The 24,076-nt window shown below is 48.4% G+C and overlaps 1 protein-coding gene and 1 pseudogene across 2 annotated transcripts; one reads left to right on the forward strand and one right to left on the reverse strand.

Moving 5' to 3' along the window:
* Positions 1 to 4,280: 4,280 nt before the first annotated feature.
* Positions 4,281 to 6,407, reverse strand: LOC142869968 (N-acetyltransferase 8B-like). Of its 2 annotated transcripts, none has more exons than XM_076000477.1 (2): positions 6,265 to 6,407; positions 4,281 to 5,140 (listed from the first exon to the last, which is right to left on the reverse strand). In XM_076000477.1, exon 2 carries the CDS (start codon positions 5,063 to 5,065, stop codon positions 4,382 to 4,384), a length of 684 nt encoding a protein of 227 aa, XP_075856592.1. In that variant the 5' UTR covers positions 5,066 to 5,140; positions 6,265 to 6,407; the 3' UTR covers positions 4,281 to 4,381. The 2 variants fall into 2 exon arrangements, with proteins under 2 accessions (XP_075856592.1, XP_075856591.1); XM_076000476.1 differs by lacking the exon at positions 6,265 to 6,407 and adding an exon at positions 5,747 to 5,854.
* Positions 6,408 to 7,671: 1,264 nt separating this feature from the next.
* LOC142869930 (activated RNA polymerase II transcriptional coactivator p15 pseudogene) lies at positions 7,672 to 23,484 on the forward strand (annotated as a pseudogene).
* Positions 23,485 to 24,076: the final 592 nt, after the last annotated feature.

The following is a 24,076-nucleotide window of genomic DNA, read 5'->3' on the forward strand; positions in this document are numbered from 1 at the left end:
GCATGCAAAACAATCTGTAATATGAATACTTAGTTTCTGTGCATTATTAAAAATGTTCTGAGTGAAAAAAAAATTATCTTAAACAATGTCCTCCCTCAGTCCTACTTTCTGGAAAACCCTTAGTCTCCTACCCTACATTTGCCCAACAAGTCACAAATCTGCACTCTGCCATTCCCTGGCAGCCCACGGGCTGGCATCACCACTGCCAGAGCCCCCGGTCAGGCAGAGCCATCTCTCCCTCTCCCTCCCTGTCCTTCTTCCTTTCTTTTTCTCCTCCAACCTCTCTCTCTCTCTCTCTCTCTCTCTCTCTCTCTCACACACACACACACACACACACACACACACACACACTTACAAACACGGCCAGCAACATCCTACCTCTGCCAAAGTCCCAGACTATTAGGCACTGACTTTCACATTTAGGTTTCGCAGGCAACAGGCGGTATCACTTGTCTTGGCAGACGGGGACTCAGACTCACACTCACAAGAAGGGTCCTCACAGCCTCTATCCAGTGGGCTGGGGTTGAAGTTGGCACCTCCCACGATCCCTCGCTCTGTAAGGGCTGACTGAGCACAGCAGCAAATCTTCCCATAAAAAAATCCCTCAACATCTTTGCTCTCTCTGACCTTGTGAGTTCTTGGAGCCACCAAACTCCTCTTTTCTCCTAATTTATTTAGATGAAATTTACATACCATAAAATTAACCATTGTGAAATGTACAACTCAGTGCCATTGGGCACATCCACAGTCTTGTGCAAGCACCGCCGGTATCAAGTCCCCAGACATTTTCATCACCACAGAAGGAAACCTGTACTCACTGACCCATCCCTCCTCACATCTCTGCCCCTCGAACCCTGGCAACCCCAAAGCTGTTGTTGATAAATTCCTTTAGAATTTCCTCATTTTGGTCTCAGATTTCATGGCAGAACGTCTTCCCTGTCATATGGAGTGTCTCGGTCTGAAGGTCCTGCTTGACCTCCCGGTACCCCAGCCCAGTCTCCTGACCCTATGATACCCTCCCCCCAGATTCACAGCCAGACATAGTCAGTTCCGCAGCTGTGTCTGAATCCTGCAGGACAGCAGTGCCCACAGCCCCGCTGCCAGTGAGTGTGGTGTGGGGAGGGCGCCAGCCCCCCTCTCTCCCTGGCTGTCAGCGCCCAGCATGTCCCCAGGATGACCGGGCAGTGGGGAGCGGCCACCAGCAGAGGGCGCTCCCGACCTCTCGCCTCATGGACGGGGCCTCAGAGTTGCATGCAGAAGGAAGCCGTCCAGCATTGATACTATCATGCTAATATTGCTCTTGTGGGCATAGTAGGCTTTGCATCCACACTTCTTTTTAGCAAGTTTCAGGCAATGCTCCTGCCGCCGGTCTGGGGACCACACTTTGAGTAGCAAAGGCCTAAGTTACAATAACTGTCAGAATAAAAGCAAGAGAATTCCTTGCTGTCAGTTCAAAGTTAGTCAGCTCCTGAACAAACAAGGAGCTGGGGAGAGGGGAGAAGAATGTTCCAGTGAAGGGAACAGCAGTTCGAAGGCCTCAAGCGAAAAGAGCTTCAGTTGTTGCAAGAACTAGAAGGGGCTGTGTGGGGCTGGGCCAAGCTCCACCATGGCTCTGAATTTCTGGAAGGAGAAGCCCTGTCCCTCCGTGTAGCCATCCACCGATGAGGGTTGGGCCCCTTTTCATGTCCTTCCATAGGGCCCAGGAACCCCTCATCACCTCTTAGGACAATGCTTACCTCCTTGCCCCTAACCGGGTCTCTCAGCCACCTCTGGGCGTAGGTCCCAGGAGGGCTTGACCACGCCTGTGTGGGATCAGTGAAGAAATTTCATTGTCATAGACTAAATCTTTCAAAGCACAGGAACCACTGTGGGCCTCCTTGGTCCCTGGCCCAGGTCCACTGCTCACCTGGAAACTCCTCCCGAGGGCACAGGCCTTGCGGGGCAAGGAGAGCTGGGCAGAGCAGCGGGGGAGCCTGGCACCCTCTTCCTGCCTCGGAAAGGCTGGGCCCCAGGGCCCCACCAATCAATAATAAGCAGGAACCACATCTCCGGAGGTAACAGCAGCTCAGTTTAAAACATCGGTGGTGGGGGCAGTTTGACAAGGGATTCCATAGTTGGGTTTTCAGAGAAGCACAAGGGAGGCGGCCCTGACGAGGCCGATGGCCTGGCAGAGAGGAGTGCGGTGGCCCACGAGGCCAGGGGGAAAAGAGACCAGCACAGAGGGGTAGGAGGACAGACTGGAGGCCTGTGGTCCTAGGCAGCAACACGAATGCTTGGAACTATGCCGAGCTCATGGATAAGTGTCTCCATTTAGGTGAAACCTGCCTGCAAAGCCAGTTGGCAGGAGTATGTTTGGTGTGGCCTGTCTGACCCTTCAGAAGTCAGCTGCAAGCAGGGAACACTGCCAGGGCTGGAGAGGACCCCAAATACCGCCTGTGTGTCACATGACCCTGGATGGAAGGGCGCCTGGACTTCCTGAAACACCCTGTAACAGAGGGAATGGCCTGAAAAAGGTGGGGGGAAATATGTTTCCAGTCTCTCACTAAAAGTGACTTCCCTACCTTACCTGCCGCAGGCAAGAGGCTTGGCTTGGCTTGGCTTGGCCAGCCAGGGGATTGCTTTCTTTGTAAAACCCTCTCACTCTTTAGAGTGTTAATTCTGTCTCTCCCTAAAACTGGCTTCCCTGCCTGAGACCAGCAGCTGGGCCAGGGGAGGGTTTTCTTTGTAAAACCCTATCACTCTTTAGAGCAGGCGTCCTCAAACTACGGCCCAAGGGCCACATGCGGGTGTTTTTGCCCATTTATTTTTTTACTTCAAAGTAAGATATGTGCACTGTGCATAGGAATTTGTTCATAGTTTTTTTAAATCTATAGTTCAGCTCTCCAACGGTCTGAGGGACAGTGAACTGGCCCCCTGTTTAAAAAGTTTGAGGACCCCTGTTCTAGAGTGTTAATTCTGTTTCTCCCTAAAACTGGCTTCCCTGCCCGAGACCAGCAGCTGGACCAGGGGAGGGTTTTCTTTGTCCTTTGCATTGCAGGAGATATGGAGGAGCTGCAGGCAGTCCCGAGATAACCCAGGCCACTCTGGCCTGGCTCCAGACTGGTGGGGGCTCCAAACAGACTCTGGAGATGAAAGGACCAGAACTATTAACTGTAGTTGACATCAATACCGTGAACCTGAGAAGCCCCCTTAAAAACTCTGTATTTTCGAATATGGGGGAGGAAAACAGGATTTGAGGATCATAGTCTGCCTTTTTACTCCTTAACTAGGAAAGGAATAAACATCTCTTTCCTTCTCTTCAACCACTTGTCCTTCTTCTTCTGATTCGGCCTGGTGGCCAGGTGCTGAGCTTTCAGTAACAGGCCAAGGACTTGACCTCTTATTTGGGAGAACCCAGTGAGAGGCTCTGGACCACTCACAGGGGCACCATGTTGGTGATGAACTAGCTGGGAAAGGGGCTTGGTGCCCCAACATGACCACAGGCCCAAGTACCAACTTGCCACTGGATATGAGCCTAAGGCCTGGTGTGGTCAGACCCCCGGTACCTATGAAAATCTGGAGTCTCTCAGCTTTTGGGGACAGAGGCTAGGACCCAAGTGTGACAGATCTGGGAAATGCACAATCCCATGCCCTCTTCCCGAACACATCGGAAGACCCAATGCCCAGCCTAACTTCAGTCCTGCTGGGAACCCAAGGCTGGGTCCAGGTTGATCTCATGTTGAATTCCACCTTCTATCCCCAGCCACCTTCTTCTCTCTCAGAGACCTTCGACCTAGAACAGATAGACTATGTCATTGTCCCCGATTCTTCCCCATAACCACCTCCCACCCCTTTGCCACGTGACTTTGCTGCTACTCTCACTGCAGAGGCAGATCCACCTCTTCCCCTGACCCCAGGGTGTCAGCAGATGCGACAGCTGCTTCAAAGTACATTTCCTCATTTCTGCTTCAGTTTTTCCTTCTCTGCAATTACCTGAAAACCATGCCTGAGCTCAGCTGTGGGATATGAGAGCTCCATCACCCTGTCACTTTAGCCAACCGCATGGCCTTTGACAGTGGGGTTGGCTCAGCCACCTGAGACCAGAGGTGCTGCCCAGCCAAGCCCAGCCAAAACTGCTGACCTGTAGGCTCATGTGCTAAATAGTTGCTTGTTATTGTTTTGTGGTATTTTCTTATGCAACATCATCATGACACTACAAAACGAAATAGACATGACCCACAAAAACTGAATGGACCATTACCCCATACGCCACCACCCCACCAGACACTGGGGCTCTGATGTGAACAGCCAATAAGCTTTTATTGTGTCAGCACTGAAAGGCAGCTCTGCTAATTACTGCAGCATGGAGGATCCCCTCCCGACTGATGCACAAGGAAGGAGATCACGGGCCACCCCCCTGAGCATAAAGGAGGTGGTAGATGAAATGAATTGTATGAACAGCCACTAGCCTGAAATCTATGCTGTGAAAGGACTGGCCTGTATTGCGGAAGCCCATGCCCTGGTAGAGGCCCAGAGCTGACACCTGCATTGTGGTGGTATCAAGGACAACCTCACCGTAGCCCTGGTCCCGGGCAAACTGGAGGACAGTCCTGACCAGGGCTTTTGCTATCCCCTGACCACGGTGCTCAGAGGACACACTGAGGTGAAACAGCTGCAACCGCTTCTCCTGCAAAGTGAGGTGATCAACAGGCAGAGCTCCCACTGTGCCCACCACCTTCTTCTCAGACTCAGCCACCCAGAAGCAGGAGCCAGGCTCACTCAAGTAGGATTTGGTGATGTCAGCCATGTCTGTGCGCAACATCACGTCCACGTACTGCCTCCAGGGACGTGCAGCAAGGAACCACAGGACGGGGAGGAGGCCGAGGCTGAATGTGAGAGCCAGGAGCCAGGAGCCAGAGACCAGGAGTAGGGCGAGGGGCCCCCCAAGTAAGAGCACGAGAGTCCGGGGCAGCTTCAGCACGTGGCGGAAAGTGGCGGGAATGTGCTCGGTTATTCCCCGGGAAAGCAAATCCACGACCCACTTGTGGTCGCTCTCCTGGTATTTTCGGATGAGATAAGGGGCCATGGGGAGACCCCTGCGTCTTGAATGTTAAGGTCCAACAGAGACAGTGAGGAGTCCCCGCACACCTTCCTGGCAGCCCTGGAGAAGAGACAGAAAGCCACGTGAGTGCCCCATGCCTCACAGTCTCGCAGGGACGGGGAGACCCTGCTCCAGATGTGTCTTTCTGATTTTGCTCACGAGGAGCAGGCCACCTCCACTGCGAGAAGGGACAGTCCAAAAGACCAGCATTTAAATCCTGGTTCCCTCGCTTTATAGCTGTGTGACCTTGGGCAGCTCCCGTAACCTCTCTGAGCCTATGTTTCTTCATCTGTAGAACAGGGTAAAATAAAACCTGCTTTGTGGGGCTGTTCTAAGGATGTAATAACTTCTATAAATCTGTGGTATATAAAGTAACTTCCTTTCTACCCTCTTTACCCTTTTTTGGCTCTCTCAGCTTCTTGGTATATTGGGATGACACCTGCAGCAGCCAGGCTAATGTCCCCAGCGCTTTCTTCTCTCCCCAGAAACCATGCATTGCAGAAATCCTGTCCTCACAAGCACAAGTTTCAGCAAGGGCTCTTTCCCCCTTGACTGCATAGTTTTACGTTGCTGAGATGCCATAAGAGGCAAATACCAAGAATGGCCCAGCCTCAAGATCTCGAGGAAAGTCCAACTCAGAGTTCTGTCCTTCCACCCGTCCCTCACCTGGCACCGCAGGAGCTTTGAGTGTCCAGCGCAGCCTGAGCCCTCAACCTCTGATGGCACCAAGGAGAGACTGTCCAGGGACTGCTGCACCTCTGGGGACAGGCATGGATGCTCAGTGCCCTCATTGGCTGGCTCCTGGGGGTCTGATAATCATCAACCTCAGGGTCAAAGAGCTGGGCTGACTCACCAGGGAGCGCAGTGTGCATTCCCCTTTGTGGTCACTGGGAAATGTGGCTGGAGCGGGTACGCAGGGAACAGCACCGGGTGCTCCCTCCCTGATGCCCTAGACCTCTCTTGCTGTGGCACTTCAGGTCTGGAGCATCTCCCACTCGGCACACCTGGTGCTGTCTGCGACCCACCCTAGTCCCCTGCACACAGCTGCTAGTGCCATGCACCCTCTGCTCGGTCATCGCCGGCCAGAGGCCAAGTCCCCTGACTCAGCAACAAGGTCCCTCACAGCTAGGCTGTTTCCACCTGGTCCATGAAAAAAATCAATGGTTGGCAGTTTTTGCACTTACCTCACCCCTTTCCAACTTTATTCATCATCCATTCATTCATTCACTCACTCCACAGTTGTGTGTGATGCACACACGACGTTCTGGATGTCAGGTTCAGCTGGGAGCAAGGCCGACACAGCAGACAGGCACAGCACGGTGTGCACCTGGTGTGTGTTCTGCTTGTTGGGCAGAGCCTGTGCCAGAAGAGTGGTTGAACATTTCCCACTGTCCAGGTAGCAGTAAAACAGGCAAAAGCCAAACAAACCTGAAAAATATAGACGTTGTGAGCTATCAAAGGGAGGCTTCCCTTCCAAAAATTAACTCGCGCCTCTCCCCACAAGCACTAAAGTCGCCAAGCAGGTAAGAATGAATGTACTCAGGGCTTGCTGAAGGCAGGGTCACAAGTGTAAGCAGGCCTTTCTGTGTAATATTCAGTTAATGACTGTCCTGGGCCAGGCCGTGCGGGCACTTGGGGTGAGCAGGGAAGCCGGCGGACGTGGGGTCTCACGCTTGGGAGCTGCTCAGGAGCTTTCGGTGTCTGGGACACAAGAGGATGCCTCTCACGGCCGTGATGACCACGACGAGGGTGGGGGGAGGGAGAGGCACTGGCTGCTCCCAAGGGAGGGCCAGAAGCAGAGGGAGCCTGAGCAAGGCAGGGTGAGGGCAGCGTGTCAGGCTGAGGGAACAGAAGCCTGAAGACCCTGAGGTGGGACGCAGGGAAAGCCTTCATGACAGGTGGGCCGTGGCTGGAGAGAGTGGGAGAGGGGGGCTGGTATCTCGTCCTGGTGACGTAGTTTGGACTCTATTCCAAGAGCAAGGGGAGGCTGTGGGCACTTGCTGTGTGTGTGCGCGCACGTGCACACGCTCACGGGCACACGCATCACTCTGGCTGCACATGGACAGTGGATTTGAGGACGCGGGGCTGGAAGCAGGTACCCCGGGAGGCTCGTGCAGCATCCAGCTGGCACAAAGGTCCCTAGTGCAGGTGTGCAGGGTGCCCTCTGCACCATGGTACCTGGCCAAGAGGAGCTCGTGGGCACTAATTCCAGCCTTCCTCAGCTTGCCAAGCCATGAGCGTGGCACGGAGCTGAGTCTGGCCTAAGGACAGGGCATCTTTTTCCTATTTGCTCAAAGGCATTATTTGCCAACCAAACTGGGCTTCCAGCAGGCTGCGTTACTCGAGCCGGTGCCTTATTCAGGGTTCACAAAGGAGCCTGTGGGCCAGCAGAGGCCCAGGAGACAGCAGGGGATCGACCAGAGTCAGGCAGTCAAGATGGTGACACAGGGACCATGGGAGGTGCATTAGGGGCAGAAATGGCAGGAGTTAGAATGATTCACACAGGGATGAGGACAAGGAAGGGGTCAGAGATGACAGCCACGTTGGTGGCAAGGGCTTCCACAAGGACACTGGAGAGCAGATGCGGAAAGATGGAGACTCGCCCTGCAGGTGCCGTCCCGCAGCCGTCCTTGTCACAAGCCAGCAGCTGCGAGCTGGCAGCTGGGATGCAGGGCCGTGGTGCAGCCTGCTGGGATCCAGATCTCTGGCATCTGAGGGGACCTCCAAGGTAAAGTCTAACTATGACAACATCAGCTCTGGTGGTGAGTCTGCGGATCTTTGTTAAATTGTTCTCAGTTCATTTCAATGTTTCCTATGAACATTTCAATGTTTAGCTAAAGTTGACCTAGGAAGCAAAGGGGGTGCACAGAGGGCTCCAAAGTGCACTTGTGTGTTCCCAAGGTGAGTGCGACTAGTACTAACCAGCCAGAAAGCTGAGAGTCAAGTGCAGGGCGAGGGGCTTGTCTGTCCCTGGGCTCTCTCTCCCTGTGAGCGCGCTGGTTGCCGTGGCTTCCCCAAAGCACAGCTGCCTCGGTTTCCTCCAGGCTTCTGGTCTCTCCCAATGTTTAGTGTCACTCCTGCATTTTTATGACTCTCCTGATAGAAGCCTGGGTTTTCTTCATGAGACCTGAAAGATTCATTAATTCAGTGAACAAAACTCGGCCAAGTGCCTGCCGTGGGTTGGAGGCCTGGCACCTGTTCAAAGGAGATCATTTCTGAAAAGTCTTCTAGCTCTAGTTAAATTCTCAAGTATTAAAGAAATGGATAAGTCCTAGAGCCTCCTTGGAAGCTGGGCTGGATTTGGGCTTTTGCTACAAATAATGCCCCAAGTGCATAACTAAAGTTGTGTGTCTCTAGCCTGTACGTAAAAGCTGTTATATTCAGGTCTGCTTTGTGACAGCCAGTGCTTACCAGTGAAGCCTTTCCAAGGAAAGAGAGCAAACGAACAACCCAGCGTCCCGAGCTGTCTCCACTAAATCTCATTCCAATTCCTTAGAGTTAAGATTTTCTTGAAAGGAACATGCAGATTTATACAAAATACTAAGCCAGGTGGTCTTTCTTTCTTTCTTCTTTTCCTTCCTTCCTTCCTTCCTTCCTTCCTTCCTTCCTTCCTTCCTTCCTTCCTTCCTTCCTTCCTTCCTTCTTTCTTTTTTTATGTTTTCATTACGTTATTTTTATTTTATTTTTTTATTTTAGTGTATTATGGGGGTACAAGTGTTAAGGTTACTTATATTGCCCATGCCCCCTTCCCCCCTCGAGTAGGAGCTTCAAGCATGTCCATCCCCCAAATGTTGCACATCTTACGCCTTGTCTTTCCTTCTTTCGTTCTGTCTTTTTTATTTTGGGGGAATAAGGAAAACACCATCTTTTCACTGCACAGATTCTGTGTTAGGCTGGGAATTACTGGTGCTATGCTGAGAAGTGACAGGACACTGCTCTCAGAAACAGCAAAGAAAATGAAAACTAGGAACCCTAATACTTTGTGTTAAAAGAGAGGAACAGCCAGGTGCAGTGACTCCTGCCTCTAGTCCCAGCTCCTCGGGAGGCTGAGGTGGGAGGATCCCTTGAGGCCAGGAGTTCACATCCAGCCTGGCAACACAGGGAGACCTGAAGAGGGCAAGAGAGGCCCTCTGTCCCTTTTCTTAGAGCATTTTCTTTAGAAAATGTGTCATTGTAAATTCTTCCTGTGCCACTTTGAGATGTAGACAACCTGCAAACTTTTGTGACAGCTCAATAAACCTCTTGCCAGTTTTACAACCCAGGACGGTCTTCCTCGAAGACCTGGGGGCCCCTCGTTTGGAAACCTAATCATCAAGGGAGATAGCGCCCCCATCTCGTGTCGCTTCCTCTCCGGGTTGTAAATTGACCTGCTGTCATCAAGAGAGGAGTTTATTTTTTCTGTGCATCAAGCTAATTAGCGAACACAGATGGCCAGGGGGATGTAAGATGAATCTAGGATAAACTGGGTGTGGCCAACGGTGCCGTGGAGCCCCCTCACCCGAGTACTGGTTGCAGCTCATCTTGGGAACAGGGACAGTATGGAATGGGTCTCGGAAGGGGTTGCCTCCCCGGCCGGGCCGGCAGGTGGAGTTTCTTCCTGTCTTTGCAGTCTCTTAGGGATTGCCTGTGGTGTGCATCACACTCTGCTTTAATACATCTTCAATGACAGAAGTGTTTTCTTTCTCTTCCACCTCTGCAGAGAGGCTCTCTGGGTTGGGAGGAGATTTTGTTTGTAATCTGTTTGTCCACCGTCAGAGGACGGGCTCTGCGGGCTCAGGCAGTGCGGAGCACGTCTAGGTCCCCGGCCCAGGCCTTGCGCCTCCTCCAGGCACCCAGTTCAGCAGTGACTGAACTTCTCGGTCTTCCTGAGTTTCCGTCACTTCCACTGCTGACACTCCTCGGGAGTGTGCGCCGGCATGACACCCCCTCCCACCTCCAGTCTAGTCACTGCAGAAAGCCTGGGCAGGCTAGTCCTGCCACCAAGGAAGGGGTCCAGGGATTGGGGTCCCAAGAGAGGAGGCCTGAGGACTGCCCTGCCACGCAGGGTGATGTTGCTTTGCAGTGTCAACTAAAAATAAAATCCTCAGCTCCGGGCTTCCTGAACCCACCCCTTCTTGGCCAAGGGGGACCCCAGAGAAACCTTAAAACTGAGTTCCCAGCCATGACGGGGAGGTCCCAAGCCCATCACTTTACCCCTCCCTTGCTGACGACCATCAGCCTTGTTCCCTGAGGGCCAGACCAGCATTCTTTGCTGATAAAAGGCCACCAACGATGACCTGATGCCAACAGCCTAGGGAACATGCGCAGAGAGGGTTTGGTGTCTGTCTCCCCTTTTTGACAGACAGGGCGGCCATTTCTGAACAGGGACCCCATGAAAGGCCAGATGGCTCCATTGTGCAGGCTCCTGTTTCTCTTCACATCAATATTCTCGACTCCTCCCACAGCTGGTTAAATATATATGTTTGGCCGCCCGGCTCACTATAAACTATTGTTCGCTTGGCCCTGAGGGCAGCCACGGGGGGCCCGTTGAGAGGCAGGGCGAAGGCCCTACCCGCTCGGCCCCAGCCTGCCCTGTGGGGGTCCCCAAAGCATGTCCCTCCTCTCTCCTACCTGGCAGGTGCCCCTGCCCTGGCCTCTTTGAGGAAGAAAGGACAAGGCTCCAGTTCCAGTGACCACCCCTAGCCGGAGCCACAAGTCTGGCCCCTACAAAGCACCTGTCCCTGGGCCTGGGCTCTCAGCCTGGCTGGGGTACACCTAGGCTCCAGACGTGCGTCCCCTGCGGAGACTTCCTTGTGCCCTCACCACCCCCACAGCTCTACTGCCTGGGCAACAACGTCATCTCCCGCTTCCTATAACCACTGACTGTCTAGCAAGAGAGTGGGGGCGAGGCCCTCTGCTTGGACGTTATGGCCTCTAGTCAGCTCCTGCTGAGCTCCACAGCTCCACAGCTCTGTTGAGGTCAGGCAGTTGGCACACACCGGCGTGTGTCCACTGTGGAGGGGAGACCAGGCATCTCCCGTGTCTTCTGCCTGCCTCAGCACTACCAGGTGCATAAAGGAAGAAGAAATGGATGTTTTGTAACAAGAAATTATTAGATACTGGCACCGTTAGAAAGATATTTTCCTATACTGTACAAGACCTAAGGTCGGTATTAATGTCCCACTTTGATAAACGGGAGACCCAGACCCAGAAAGCTGAGGTGTCCTACCCAAGGCCCCAGGTGGGAGGGGGAAACTCAAAGCTAGGTAGCTCTAGGCCCAAAGCCTACGCATTCTTGCTTTTTAGTACAGTATGCTGGCCCACAGGTGTCTGGCCAGTGATGGAGTAGCTAAAAGCCCCACGTGCAAGGAGAACCAGCTCTGTCTGGTGGGAGGTAAGATCCACCCACCAAGCCCCACCACACCCATCCTGTCGCCAGTGGTCAGGCCGTACTTGGCCAAATTCCAATATGTGACTGAGGCCCTGTTCTTTCTTCAAGACCCACTTTAGTGCTACCCACTCCATCAAGACTTCTGACCACTCCCCTCCAGAGGAATCTTGTACCTGATGCCTCCCCCCTTTCAGGGTCTTGCACTTCTCATTAAGCACTTGTATTGCTGCTATTTCTTTTATATATATATATATATATATATATATATATATATATATATATATATTTTATTGCCGTTATTTCTTACTTTTTAACAATGAATGCTTAACAATTAACGAGGCATTAACAGCTACAAGTACCCTGATAAACTATTTTATTTGTTTTTCTATTGCCCTTAGGAAACGGATTATATAAGTAATGAGCAATATATTTTTGGAATCACTGTTCCTCTGAGAGTTGTGGGGTTTGAGGGGAGCATGCCAATGACATCCCATGCTTGCATCTGTGAAGATCACTCCCCTACTGGACCACCCCAGGCTGGAAAGGGCCAGTGAGTTGGAAGGTAGATAATCAAGTGGCATCCTGGGAGTTCACAGGAAGAAGGGAAACATCAACTCAGGCTCCCTTACCTTGCGCTCCTGGAAAGACATCATTCCCCTGACTTCTCATCAAGACTCCAGTAGCCCAACCTCAGATCATTATCCTGGATTCCAGTGAGGACTCATAATTTAAAAGAGATGAGTAAAACAAAATAGCAACAAATCGCTTCAACAGGAAAGAAAATAGGCTGGGCAGTGTGACTCATGCCAGTAATCCTAACACTCTGGGAGGCCGAGGCTGGAAGATCGTTTGAACTGGAGTTCAAGACCAGCCCGAGCAAGAGCGAGACCCTCTCTCTATTAAAAAATTAGAAAGAAATTAGTTGAACAACTAAAAAATATATCTATATAAACAAAATTAGCCGGGCATGGTGGCGCATGCCTGTAGTCTCAGCTACCTGGGAGGCTGAGGCAGTAGGATCACTTGAGCCAAGAAGTTCGAGGTTGCTGTGAGCTTGGCTGATGCCCATGGCACTCTAGCCTGGGCAACAGAGTGAGACTCTGTCCAAAAAAAAAAAGGAAACAGGAAAGAAAGTAGACAGACAGGTCATCCTCAGTAAGATGTTCAGAAATGGTAGGATAATGCTTCCAGGTCTATAGAGAAGAAATGTTCTGTAACCTTTTAAACAAATCCTCTAAGGGAGAGGGTATCAGGGTCCAACAGTCCAATTAGGATAATTCCAGCAGATTGTGTAGGTAGAGTTAACAGAAGGGCAGATGATGAAGGTGTGTGTAGAGGGGAAGGCAAAGATGGTCCAGGAACCCACAGGCCTGAGTGGGAAGGAGGGGTATAGGAACCTGACCAAGGAGCTGAGCAGAGAGGAGGTCCTGAGCAGAAAAGATATCTGGGGACAGACCAGAATAAGTACTCTGGCCTGCTTGCTCTCTTTCTCCCTGGAATCCTCCAATCTCTGTAGGCCCTCGACCCACTTCCTCCTGGCCAAATCCAAAGGCCAGAAACCTTAGCCAGGTCCAAGGGTCAACCCAGCCTGGCTCCCGCCCTCTTGGCCCATTGGCTCCACCACTTGGCAGGGGCAAGAAGGCAAGATCTGAAGCCAGGTGTACCTCTGTTGGTAGGAAGGTGCCCCAGGATCACAGCCTGTGGAAATGAGGGCTCGCCTAGGGACTGCTCGACACCTTTCCTTGTTTGAATTTTTTTTTTTTGAGACAGAATTTCACTCTGTTGCCTGGGCTAGAGTGCCGTGGGGTCAGCCTAGCTCATAGCAACCTCAAACTCCTGGGCTGAAGCGATCCTCCTGCCTCAGCCTCCTGAGTAGCTGGAACTACAGGCATGCACCACCATGCCAAAGTAATATATATATATATATATATTTTTTTTTTAGTTGTCCGACTAATTTCTTTCTATTTTTTTTTTTAGTAGAGATGGGATCTTGCTCTTGCTCAGGCTGATCTTATACTCCTGAGCTCAAACGATCCTCCTGCCTCAGCCTCCCAGAGTGCTAGGATTATAGGCATGAGCCACCATGCCTGACCTATGTTTTGAAATTTTTACTTTTTGCCATATACATGTCTTTCGTGAGACATTTCTTTTCCTGGAAGAGTACACTAAGCATCTGTGGTTTTTGTTTTTTTTTTTTTTGGCATATTATGGGGGTACAGATTTTAAGGTTTCAATAAATGCCCTTCCCCCCCCACAAGTCTGAGTTTCCAGCATTACCATCCCCCAGATGGTGCACATCTCACTCCTTATGTATATATATACACGCCTCCCTCCCCCCTCCCACCTGCCCAATACCCTATTACTATAGTACCTATGTGTCCACTTAGGTGCTGCTCAGTTAATACCAGTTTGCTGGTGAGTATATGTGGTGCTTGTTTTTCCATTCTTGGGATACTTCACTTAGTAGTATGGGTTCCAGCTCTATCCAGGAAAATATAAGATGTGCTATATTACCATTGTTTCTTAGAGCTGAATAGTACTCCATGGTATACATATACCACATTTTATTAATCCATTCTTGGATTGATGGGCACTTGGGCTGTTTCCACAGCCTTGCAGTTATCAATTGTGCTGCTATAAACATTCAAGTGCAGGTGTCTTTTTTGTAGCGTGTCATTGGATCTTTTGGGTAGATGCCCAGTAATGGGATTGCTGGATCAAATGGTAGATTCACTTGTATCGCTTTAAGGTATCTCCATATTGCTTTCCACAGAGGTTGAACTAGTTTGCAGTCCAACCAGCAGTGTAGGAGTGTTCCTTTCTCTCCGCATCCACGCCAGCATTTATTGTTTGGGGACTTTTTGATAAAGGCCATTCTCACTGGAGTTAAGACATATCTCATTGTGGTTTTGATTTGCATTTCCCTGGTGATTAGAGATATTGAGCATTTTTTTCATATGTTGTTGGCCATTTTTCTGTCTTCTTTAGAAAAGTTTCTGTTCAAGTCCTTTGCCCACTTTTTAATAGGGTTATTTGATTTTTTCTTGCTGATTTTCATGAGTTCTAAGTATATTCTAGTTATCAGCCCCTTATCAGATGCATAGGATGCAAAAATTTTCTCCCATTCTGTAGGTTGTCTGTTTACTTTCATTACTGTTTCTTTGGCTGTGCAGAAGCTTTGTAGTTTGATCATGTCCCATTTATTTATTTTTGTTGCTGCTGTGATTGTATTTGGGGACTTCTTCATAAACTCTTTGCCTAGGCCAATGTCTAGGAGAGTGTTTCCAACATTTTCCTTTAGAATTCTAATAGTTTCATACCTTAGGTTTAAGTCTGTTATCCAGCGTGAGTTGATTTTGTGAGAGGTGAAAGGTGTGGGTCCTGCTTTAGCCTTCTACAAGTTACTGTCCAGTTTTTCCAGCACCATTTATTGAAAAGGGATTCTTTTCCCCAGGGTATGTTTTTATCTGCTTTGTCAAAGATTAGATGGTTATATGAGGATGGTTTTATATCAGGATTCTCAGATCTGTTCCACTGGTCAATATTCCTATTTTTGTGCCAATACCAGATTGTTTTAATTACTACAGCTTTGTAGTATAGTTTGATATCTGGCATATTAATACCTCCCATTTTGTTTTTGTTGCCTAGAATTGCTCTTGATATTCGGGGTCTTCTTTGGTTCCATACTAAGCGTAAAATTATTTTTTCTATGTCTGTGAAGAATGCTGATGAGATTTTAATAGGTATTGCATTGAATCTGTAGATCAGTTTGGGTAGTATAGACATTTTAATGATGTTGAGTCTGCCGATCCACGAGCATGGTATGGATTTCCATCTGTTTACATCCTCTGCTATTTCCTTCCTCAGTGTTTCATAGTTCTCCCTGTAGAGGTCTTTTACCTCCTTGGTTAAGTATATTCCTAGGTACTTTAATTTCTTTGTTGCTATTGTGAAGGGAATTAAGTCTTTGATTTGGTTCTCAATTAGATTGTTGTTGGCATATATGAATGCCTCTGATTTCTGTGTATTGATTTTGTATCCTGATACTTTACTAAATTGATTTATCCGTTCCAGGAGTTTCTTGGTTGGATCTTTGGGGTTTTCTAAATATAATATCATATCATCAGCAAACAGTGAAAATTTGATCTCTTCTGCCCCTATTTGGATACCTTTAATTCCACTTTCCTGTCTGATTGCTGTAGCCAGGACTTCCAGCACTATGTTGAATAGAAGTGGAGATAGTGGGCAGCCTTGTCTGGTTCCAGTTCTAAGTGAGAATGCTTTCAATTTTTCCCCATTCAGTATGATGTTGGGTATGGGTCTGTCATATATGGCTTGTATCATTTTTAGACATGTCCCTTCTATGCCTATTTTATTAAGTGTTTGTATCATGAAGGGGTGTTGAATTTTGTCAAAAGCTTTTTCTGCATCTATTGAAAGAATTGTGTGGTCTTTGTTTTTGCTTCTGTTTATGTGGTGAATTGCATTTATAGATTTATGTATGTTGAACCATCCCTGCATCCCTGGGATGAAGCCCACTTGGTCGTGATGGATTATTTTTTTGATAAGCATCTGGATTCGGTTATCTAAGATTTTGTTGAAAATTTTTGCATCTATATTCATTAGGGATATTGGTCTGTAGTTTTCTTTTTTTGTTGCATCCTTTCCTGGTTTGGGTATCAGAGTAATATTTGCTTCATAAAAGGTGTCAGGGAGGTTTCTGTTCTTCTCGATGTTGTGGAATAGTTTCTGCAAGATAGGTACTAGTTCTTCTTTGTAAGTGTGGTAAAATTCGGGTGTGAAACCATCTGGACCGGGACTTTTCCTCTTAGGGAGATTTTTAATTGCTGTTTCTATTTCAGCTCTTGAGATTGGTCTGTTCAGGAAATCTATTTCTTCCTGGTTGAGCCTAAGGAGGCTGTGTGTTTCTAGAAATTTGTCCATTTCCTCCACATTTTCTAGTTTGTGTGCATAAAGATTTTTGTAGTATTCATAAATTGTATCTTGTATCTCTTTGGGATCAGTTGTGATATCTCCTTTTTTGTTCCTGATAGAGCTTATTAGAGATTTCTCTTTTCTGCTTTTCATTAGCTTAGCCAAAGGCGTGTCCGTTTTGATTAGGTTTTCAAAGAACAACTTTTGTTTTATTAATCTCCTGAATAGCTTCCCTGTTTTCAATTTCATTTAGTTCTGATTTGGTCTTGTTGATTTCACTTGTTCTGCTGGGTTTGGGGTTGGTCTGTTCTTCTTTTTCCAGCTCTTTGAGTCATTTCATTAGATTGTCTATTTGTGATTTTTTTGAATTTTGGTTATGGGCATTTATGGAGATAAACTTTCCTCTCAGAACTGCTTTAGCTGTGTCCCAGAGGATCTGATAACTTTTCTCTCCATTGTCATTTTGTTCACAGAATTTTTTTATTTCCATCTTGATTTCTTCATTTATGAAGTAATCATTTAGTAGGAGGTTGTTTAATTTCCACGTTTTTGTGTAGAAATGTGAGTTTCTGTTAGGGTTGATTTCTATTTTTATTCCACTATGATCTGAGAAGGTACATGGTATGATTTCTATTTTTTTAATTTTCTTGAGGTTTACTTTGTGTCGTAGGATATGGTCAGTCTTAGAGAATGTCCCATGAGCTGATGAGAAGAACGTGTATTCAGTGGATTTTGGGTAGAATGTCCTGTAAATGTCAGTCAGACCCAATTGTTCTAGAGTTTTGTTGAAGTCCATTATTTCTTTATTAATTTTCTGTTTGGAGGATCTGTCTTGTGCCGTCAGTGGAGTGTTGAAATCTCTGGTGATTATGGAGTTGCTATTAATCAATTTGCTTAGATCCAGTAAGGTTTGCTTTATGAATCTGGGTACACCTAAGTTGGGTGCATATATATTTAAAATTGTTATCTCTTCTTGTTGAACTGTGCCCTTCACCATTATATAATGATCCTCTTTGTCTTTCACTACTTTTGTTGGTTTAAAAACTACATCGTCTGAAATTAGAACTGCCATGCCAGCCTTCTTTTGGCTTCCACTTGCTTGGAATACTGATCTCCACCTTTTACTTTTAGTCTATATGCATCCTTTCAGGTTAGATATGTTTCCTGAAGACAGCATATACTTGGCCTGTCCATTTCTTATCCATTCAGCCAGCCTAAGTCTCTTGAGTGGAGAGTTTAAACCATTCACATTTATTGAGAGAACTGATAGGTAAGGTAGATTACTGTTCATTCTGTTGGGTTGGATATTGTTGCTTTGATTTCTCTCTTGAGCAATTGTAATATCTGGCCTTTAATCTTTGGGTTTTGGTTGTTTTTATATTCATGAGTTTTTATTATGGTGTTCCGTGTGTAACACTGTTTTGAGTACTTCTTATAGGGCTGGTCTTGTCTTGGTGAATTCTCTGAGCCTTTGCTTGTCTGAGAATGTCTTTATTTCTCCTTCATATATGAAGCTTAGTTTTGCAGGGAATAAGATTCTAGGCTGGGCATTGTTTTGTTTCAGAAGAGTGAGAATGGAGCCCCAGTCTCTCCTTGCTTGTAAGGTTTCAGTAGAGAAGTCTGGTGTTATTCGAATTGGCTTTCCCTTGTATGTTACTTGCTTCTTTCGTCTTACAGTTCTTAGAAAGGCCTCTTTAGTTGATATTTTGGTCAGTCTGATGACTGCATGTTGTGACGTCTTCCTGTTTGCATTAAATCTCCCAGGGGTCCTCTGGGCTTCTTGAACTTGTATATCGAGATTTTGGGCAAGGCCTGGGAAATTTTCCTCTATTATATCTTCAAATAGCTTGTCCAACCCTTGAGTGTTTTCATCTTTCCCTTCTGGTAACCCTATGACACTCACATTAGGTTTCTTCACATAATCCCACATCTCTTGTAGGCTTTGCTCTTTTCTCTTATTTCTCTGCTCTATCTCTGTGACTGATTTATTTAATTGGAGGGTGTTATCTTCAATCTCTGAGATTCTTTCTTCTGTTTGATCTACTCTGTTCTTGAGACTTTCCACTGTATTTTGTAGTTCCCTGAACTGATTCTTCATTTCCAGGAGTTCAGTTAAACTTTTCTTCATTGTGTCGATTTCTTTAGTGAACTTTTGTTCCAGGTCCTGGAGGCTTTTTGTGGTTTCTTTGTGTTGGTTATTGAATTGTTCTTGCAGGTCGGTAGGTGTTCTTATGATTCACATACAAAATTCCTCTTCTGTCATTTTGGTTGCCTGATTTTGGTTGGTGTCCGTTTCTAGGGGGCTGGTGCTCCTCTTTGGGGGTGTGTTTTCCATTTTGTTCTTCATATTTCCTGAGTTCCTTCACTGATTTCTTCCCATGTCAATCAGTTGTTGTTTCTTTCCTTTAGGTTTTCATGTGGGTATTCACATGCCTTGTTTAGTTTCTGAGCCAGTAGGTGGTGTCTGTGGGTGAGATTTGACCACTCCCTGTATAATGAGTCAGTAGGTGCCGTGAAAAGGGTGTGCAGGATGCCCTCCCTGTCAGTAGGTGGCGCTTGCTTGGAGGAACAGGCTACGCTGTTGTTTTTGTGTCCTGTTATCAGCTCTTGTTCCTGTAGAGAGGCACTCTAGTGCCTCAGGTGGTCGGTGGGGTCCTGGGACTTCCAGGTGTGTCCTTTTCTCCCCCTCAGTGAGGGCTGGACTAGGTGAGAGTCTGGGCGCAGCGGGTTGGGTAAGCCTGCCCTCAGGCACCACCAATGCCATTAGCAGGGGTCAGAGTTCCGTTCTCTGCTTCCAGGAAAAGTTGTCAGGGAGGGGCTGGAATGGCCCCGCTCAATCAGAATATCTGAGTGTGGGGGTGGGGCTGTCTGAGACCCGCAGTCTGGAGGGGGCCTTGCTTCTTTCCACCCTCCCCAACTCCTCAGCTACTCCTGGGCCTCTGACAGCAGCCCAGACCACATGCCACCGGGCCTTCCCCGGATTGTGATGCCGGCTGGGAGGTTCCCTGCGCAGGAACGCGACCTGGGCTGGGCATACGGCCTCCTTTTGGGGGAGGGTTGCCCTCTAAGACACTGATCTGCCCCTGAAGGTACATAGACCTCAGTAGGATGTTCGCATATCCCTTCTGTGCCCTGGGCAATGTGAGACCTCGGTGCACGGGATCTGGTCTCCAGGTCTCACCTCTGGGTCCCAGAGTTCAAACTGTATCCCCACCAGGGAGAGGAGTTCCGGTCCCAATTCACCCACCGGGGCCCAAGCTGGGTCTGTGTCTCTCAGCCTCAGGGTCTGCCCCATTCTCCTGGGATCACCATGCCAGCAGCACCTGGGAGGGCAGGCGGGTAGGGAGCTCATAGTTTGAGTTCCCTTTAGTCAGCTGTAGGGCCCCAAAAGGGAATGTCCCTTTCCCTGGAGGTGCCTCCAGCTGGTGGCTGTATTGTCCCTCTGGGCAGCCACAGATAGGGTCGGGGGAGGGGAGGAGGAGGCAATATGGCGCCTGCTGTGCAGCTCGGGTCTGTGCACATGGAGGTGCCCCGAGGGATTTGGGAGCCTGGTGCCCCATCTGCTACTGGCTTACCGCTCACTGGCTGGGCTGTCTCTGGGCTGGTGTCTGCAGGTCTCTCCACCCGCTGGGGAGCCCACCAGCAGTCCGAGATGCAGGGGAGGGGAAAGTTGGCTTATTCACCTACCTTTCCCTCTGGTCTCTGGGCTGATCCAGCAGTCTCAGCTTCCAGTTCTCCTCCACAACCTCCTCCCATGGAGTCTCAGGTACCCGTCCTTCTGACCCTCGTTCGATGTAGCCTCGTCTTCTTGCTTCTTTCTTCTAATTTCTGCTAGAATCTGCCTTTTCTGCAGAGGCACTCTGTCTGGCGGTATTTCTCGTCCACCATCTTGATTCCGAGTCTGTGGTTTCGAATGGATAAGTGTGTGTGTTCTGATGGGGAGGTGGGAGGCAGAAGACACTTCCTCAGTAGTTATTTAAAAACATAGAGGGGTCACTAAAATTTGTTCATAGAGCTGGTTAACTCTCATGTGCCCCATGCTGTGAGCTCCAAGGGTGCCAACCTTCCTGCCTAGCCTCCCTCCCCTGGTCCCAGGCTTCTCTGAGGATGGGGGCTGGGTCCCAGCACCCCACCAGCAGGCTCTGTCCTCCTGCTTCCTGGATCTACAGCCATGGGGGCTTCCACTTGTTCCCGGGGGTGCTTCTCCACCTCGTTGGGCCAGTGCTTCAAGCAACAACTGCCACTCTCCCCTGGGTCACATCCCGCTGGGTGAAGACTGGCCCAGAGGGGACCCATGGCTGCACAGAGGAGCACTCAGTTCTTCTCTCTCCCCCTGTGGTCCTTCTCTGCCCGGAGCATTAGGTGACTGGGCCCCAGGCACCCTGATGCATTTCCTCCAGTGCACAGAACAGACCCTCCCTCACCATTTGTCCAGTCAGCTGTGAGTTCTAAACCCCAGGCTGCCACCTGGACACCAGTCTGTATTTCCTGCATGGTTCTTTCTTAAATAAACTTCTTATAACAACACCCATGTCAGCAAAATTTAAATTAAGTTGTCCCCAATACACCAGTCTGAACCCTTTCACATGGATGTTCTGAGGGTGATACATGCAAAAAGTAACTCAAGAGCACTTCACCAGGGTGACGCTCCAGTTGAAAATTCACTATCTCCACACTTTGGCTTCAATGTTATCTTATTCCTGGATACTTTTTTTTTTTAAGACAGAGTCTCACTCTGTTGTCCAGGCTAGAATGCCATGATGTCAGCCTAGATTACAGCAAGCTCAGGCTCCCAGGCTCAAGCAATCCTCCTGCCTCAGCCTCCTGAGTAGTTGGGACTACAGCTATATGCCACTACGTTCAGCTAATTTTATATATATATATATATATTTTTTTTATTTTTATTTTTTTATTTTTTTTAGTTGTCCAGCTCATTTCTTTCTATTTTTTTAGTAGAGACAGGGTCTCCCTCTTGCTCAGGCTGGTCTTGAATTCCTGAGCTCAAACCATCCTCCCACCTCGGCCTCCCAGAGTGCTAGAATAACAGGCATGAGCCACTGTGCCCAACCTTCCTGGATAGTTTTAAAAATAAATTAACTCAGGCCAGGCACAGTGGCTCATGCCTGCAAACCTAGCACTCTGGGAGGCCAAGGCAGGAGGATTGCTAGAGGTCAGGATTTCAAGACCAGCCTGAGCAAGAGTGAGATCCCATCTCTAGTAAAAATAGAAAGAAATTATCTGAACAACTCGAAATATATATAGAAAAAATTAGCCAGGCATGCTAGCGCATGCCTGTAGTCCCAGCTACTCAGGAGGCTGAAGAAACAGGATTGCTTGAGCCCAGGAGTTTGAGGTTGCTGTGAGCTATGCTGATGCCACATCACTCTAGCCCGGGCCATAGAGCCAGACACCGTCTCAAAAAAAAAAAACAAATAGGCCGGGCGCAGTGGCTCAGGCCTGTAATCCTAGCTCTCTGGGAGGCCGAGGAGGGCCGATTGCTCAAGCTCAGGAGTTGGAAACCAGCCTGAGCAAGAGCGAGACCCCGTCTCTACTATAAATAGAAAGAAATTAATTGGCCAACTAATATATAGAGAAAAAATTAGCCTCGGCATGGTGGTGCATGCCTGTAGTCCCAGCTCCTTGGGAGGCTGAGGCAGCAGGATCACTTGAGCCCAGGAGTTTGAGGTTGCTGTGAGCTAGGCTGACGCCACGGCACTCACTCTAGCCTGGGCAACAAAGTGAGACTCTGTCTCAAAACAAACAAACAATAACAACAACAACAACAAAACAAATAAATAAATTAACTCTTGTCAAAAGGTAGAACCCCAGTGTCCACCAACACATTAATGGATAAAAAGGGGTGGGACAACCATACATTCCTCAGCCTTCAGAGAAATGAGATTCTGATGCACACTACAACATGCATGAATCCCAGAAACATTACACTGAATGAAATAAGCCAGACTCAACAGGACCCATACTGTATGGTTTCACTCACATGAGGCAAGTTCGTGGAGACAGAAAGTAGAACGGAGGTAACTAGGGGCCAGGGGAGGAGAGAAACTTGAGGGGTGATTGCCTAAATGGGGACAGTTTATGTTTGGGATGATGAAAAGTTCTGGAAGTAGATTGTGGTCACAGTTCCACAACATTGTGAGTATAATTAATACCACTGAACCGTACACTTGAAAATGATTAATGGTACATTACGTATACTTTGCCATAATAAAAAAATACAAAAGCAAAAATCAGAGGAGGTTCAGAAGGCTCAGGCTGGCAGGCTTTTCCTGCACATACCCAGGTGCCCACGTGCGTGCCCAAGCAGATACATGTGCACAAGAAGCAAAAACAAAAATGAAAAACAAATTAATTCTATCTTAGCCAGTACACTATTACATAAAAGCAAATCTTAATGTTACCAACATTTTACCATGTTCAGAATAAAATATCCCTCAAACCAAGCAAATTACTCCTGAGCTGAAGAAAGCTGCAGGGAAGTCTGGAGTCAACAGCCTAAATGTTCTCACTGCTGGGTCCAAGTCACTGACCTCTAAGATTATCTGAGACCGAGTCTCCAGAGGAAGCAGGAGGGTGTAGGACTGCAGGAGCCAAGCCACGCCTAAACCCAAGGAATTTGTTTCTTCAAGCTCTTCAGGCAGCGACTCTGACAGTGAAGTCGACAGAAAGTTAAGGAGGAAGAAGCAAGTTGCTCCAGAGAAGCCTGTGAAGAAGCAGAAGACTGGTGAGACTTCAGGAGCTCTGTCATCTTCCAAACAGGGCAGCAGCAGCAGACGGGGCAGCGTGTCTCAGACTGGGAAAATGTGGGAGTGAAGTGTTCGGGGCTTTAAAGGGAAAGTTCTAATTGACATTAGAGAATACTGGTTGGATCCAGAAAGTGAAATGACCAGAAAGAAAAGGTATTTCTTTAAACCCAGAGCAACGGAGATAGCTGAAGGAACAGGTTTCTGACGTTGATGATGCAGTGAGAAAACTGTCAAATCCAAGCCATGTAAATCCTGTACTGTCTTAGTGATTTTAATCTGTCTTTTCACATTGACTTTTGTTTTCTAAATGTTGTTCTCCAAGCTATTCTATGTTTGCATGCAAAACAATCTGTAATATGAATACTTAGTTTCTGTGCATTATTAAAAATGTTCTGAGTGAAAAAAAAATTATCTTAAACAATGTCCTCCCTCAGTCCTACTTTCTGGAAAACCCTTAGTCTCCTACCCTACATTTGCCCAACAAGTCACAAATCTGCACTCTGCCATTCCCTGGCAGCCCACGGGCTGGCATCACCACTGCCAGAGCCCCCGGTCAGGCAGAGCCATCTCTCCCTCTCCCTCCCTGTCCTTCTTCCTTTCTTTTTCTCCTCCAACCTCTCTCTCTCTCTCTCTCTCTCTCTCTCTCTCACACACACACACACACACACACACACACACACACACACTTACAAACACGGCCAGCAACATCCTACCTCTGCCAAAGTCCCAGACTATTAGGCACTGACTTTCACATTTAGGTTTCGCAGGCAACAGGCGGTATCACTTGTCTTGGCAGACGGGGACTCAGACTCACACTCACAAGAAGGGTCCTCACAGCCTCTATCCAGTGGGCTGGGGTTGAAGTTGGCACCTCCCACGATCCCTCGCTCTGTAAGGGCTGACTGAGCACAGCAGCAAATCTTCCCA

This window comes from Microcebus murinus, chromosome 3 (assembly GCF_040939455.1).
Source record: "Microcebus murinus isolate Inina chromosome 3, M.murinus_Inina_mat1.0, whole genome shotgun sequence".
NCBI lineage: Eukaryota > Metazoa > Chordata > Mammalia > Primates > Cheirogaleidae > Microcebus > Microcebus murinus.

What these genes read in the sequence shown, in the direction of transcription:
- LOC142869968 (XM_076000477.1), bottom strand. Translation starts at nt 5,065, where the DNA reads ATGGCCCCTTATCTCATCCGAAAATACCAGGAGAGCGACCACAAGTGG.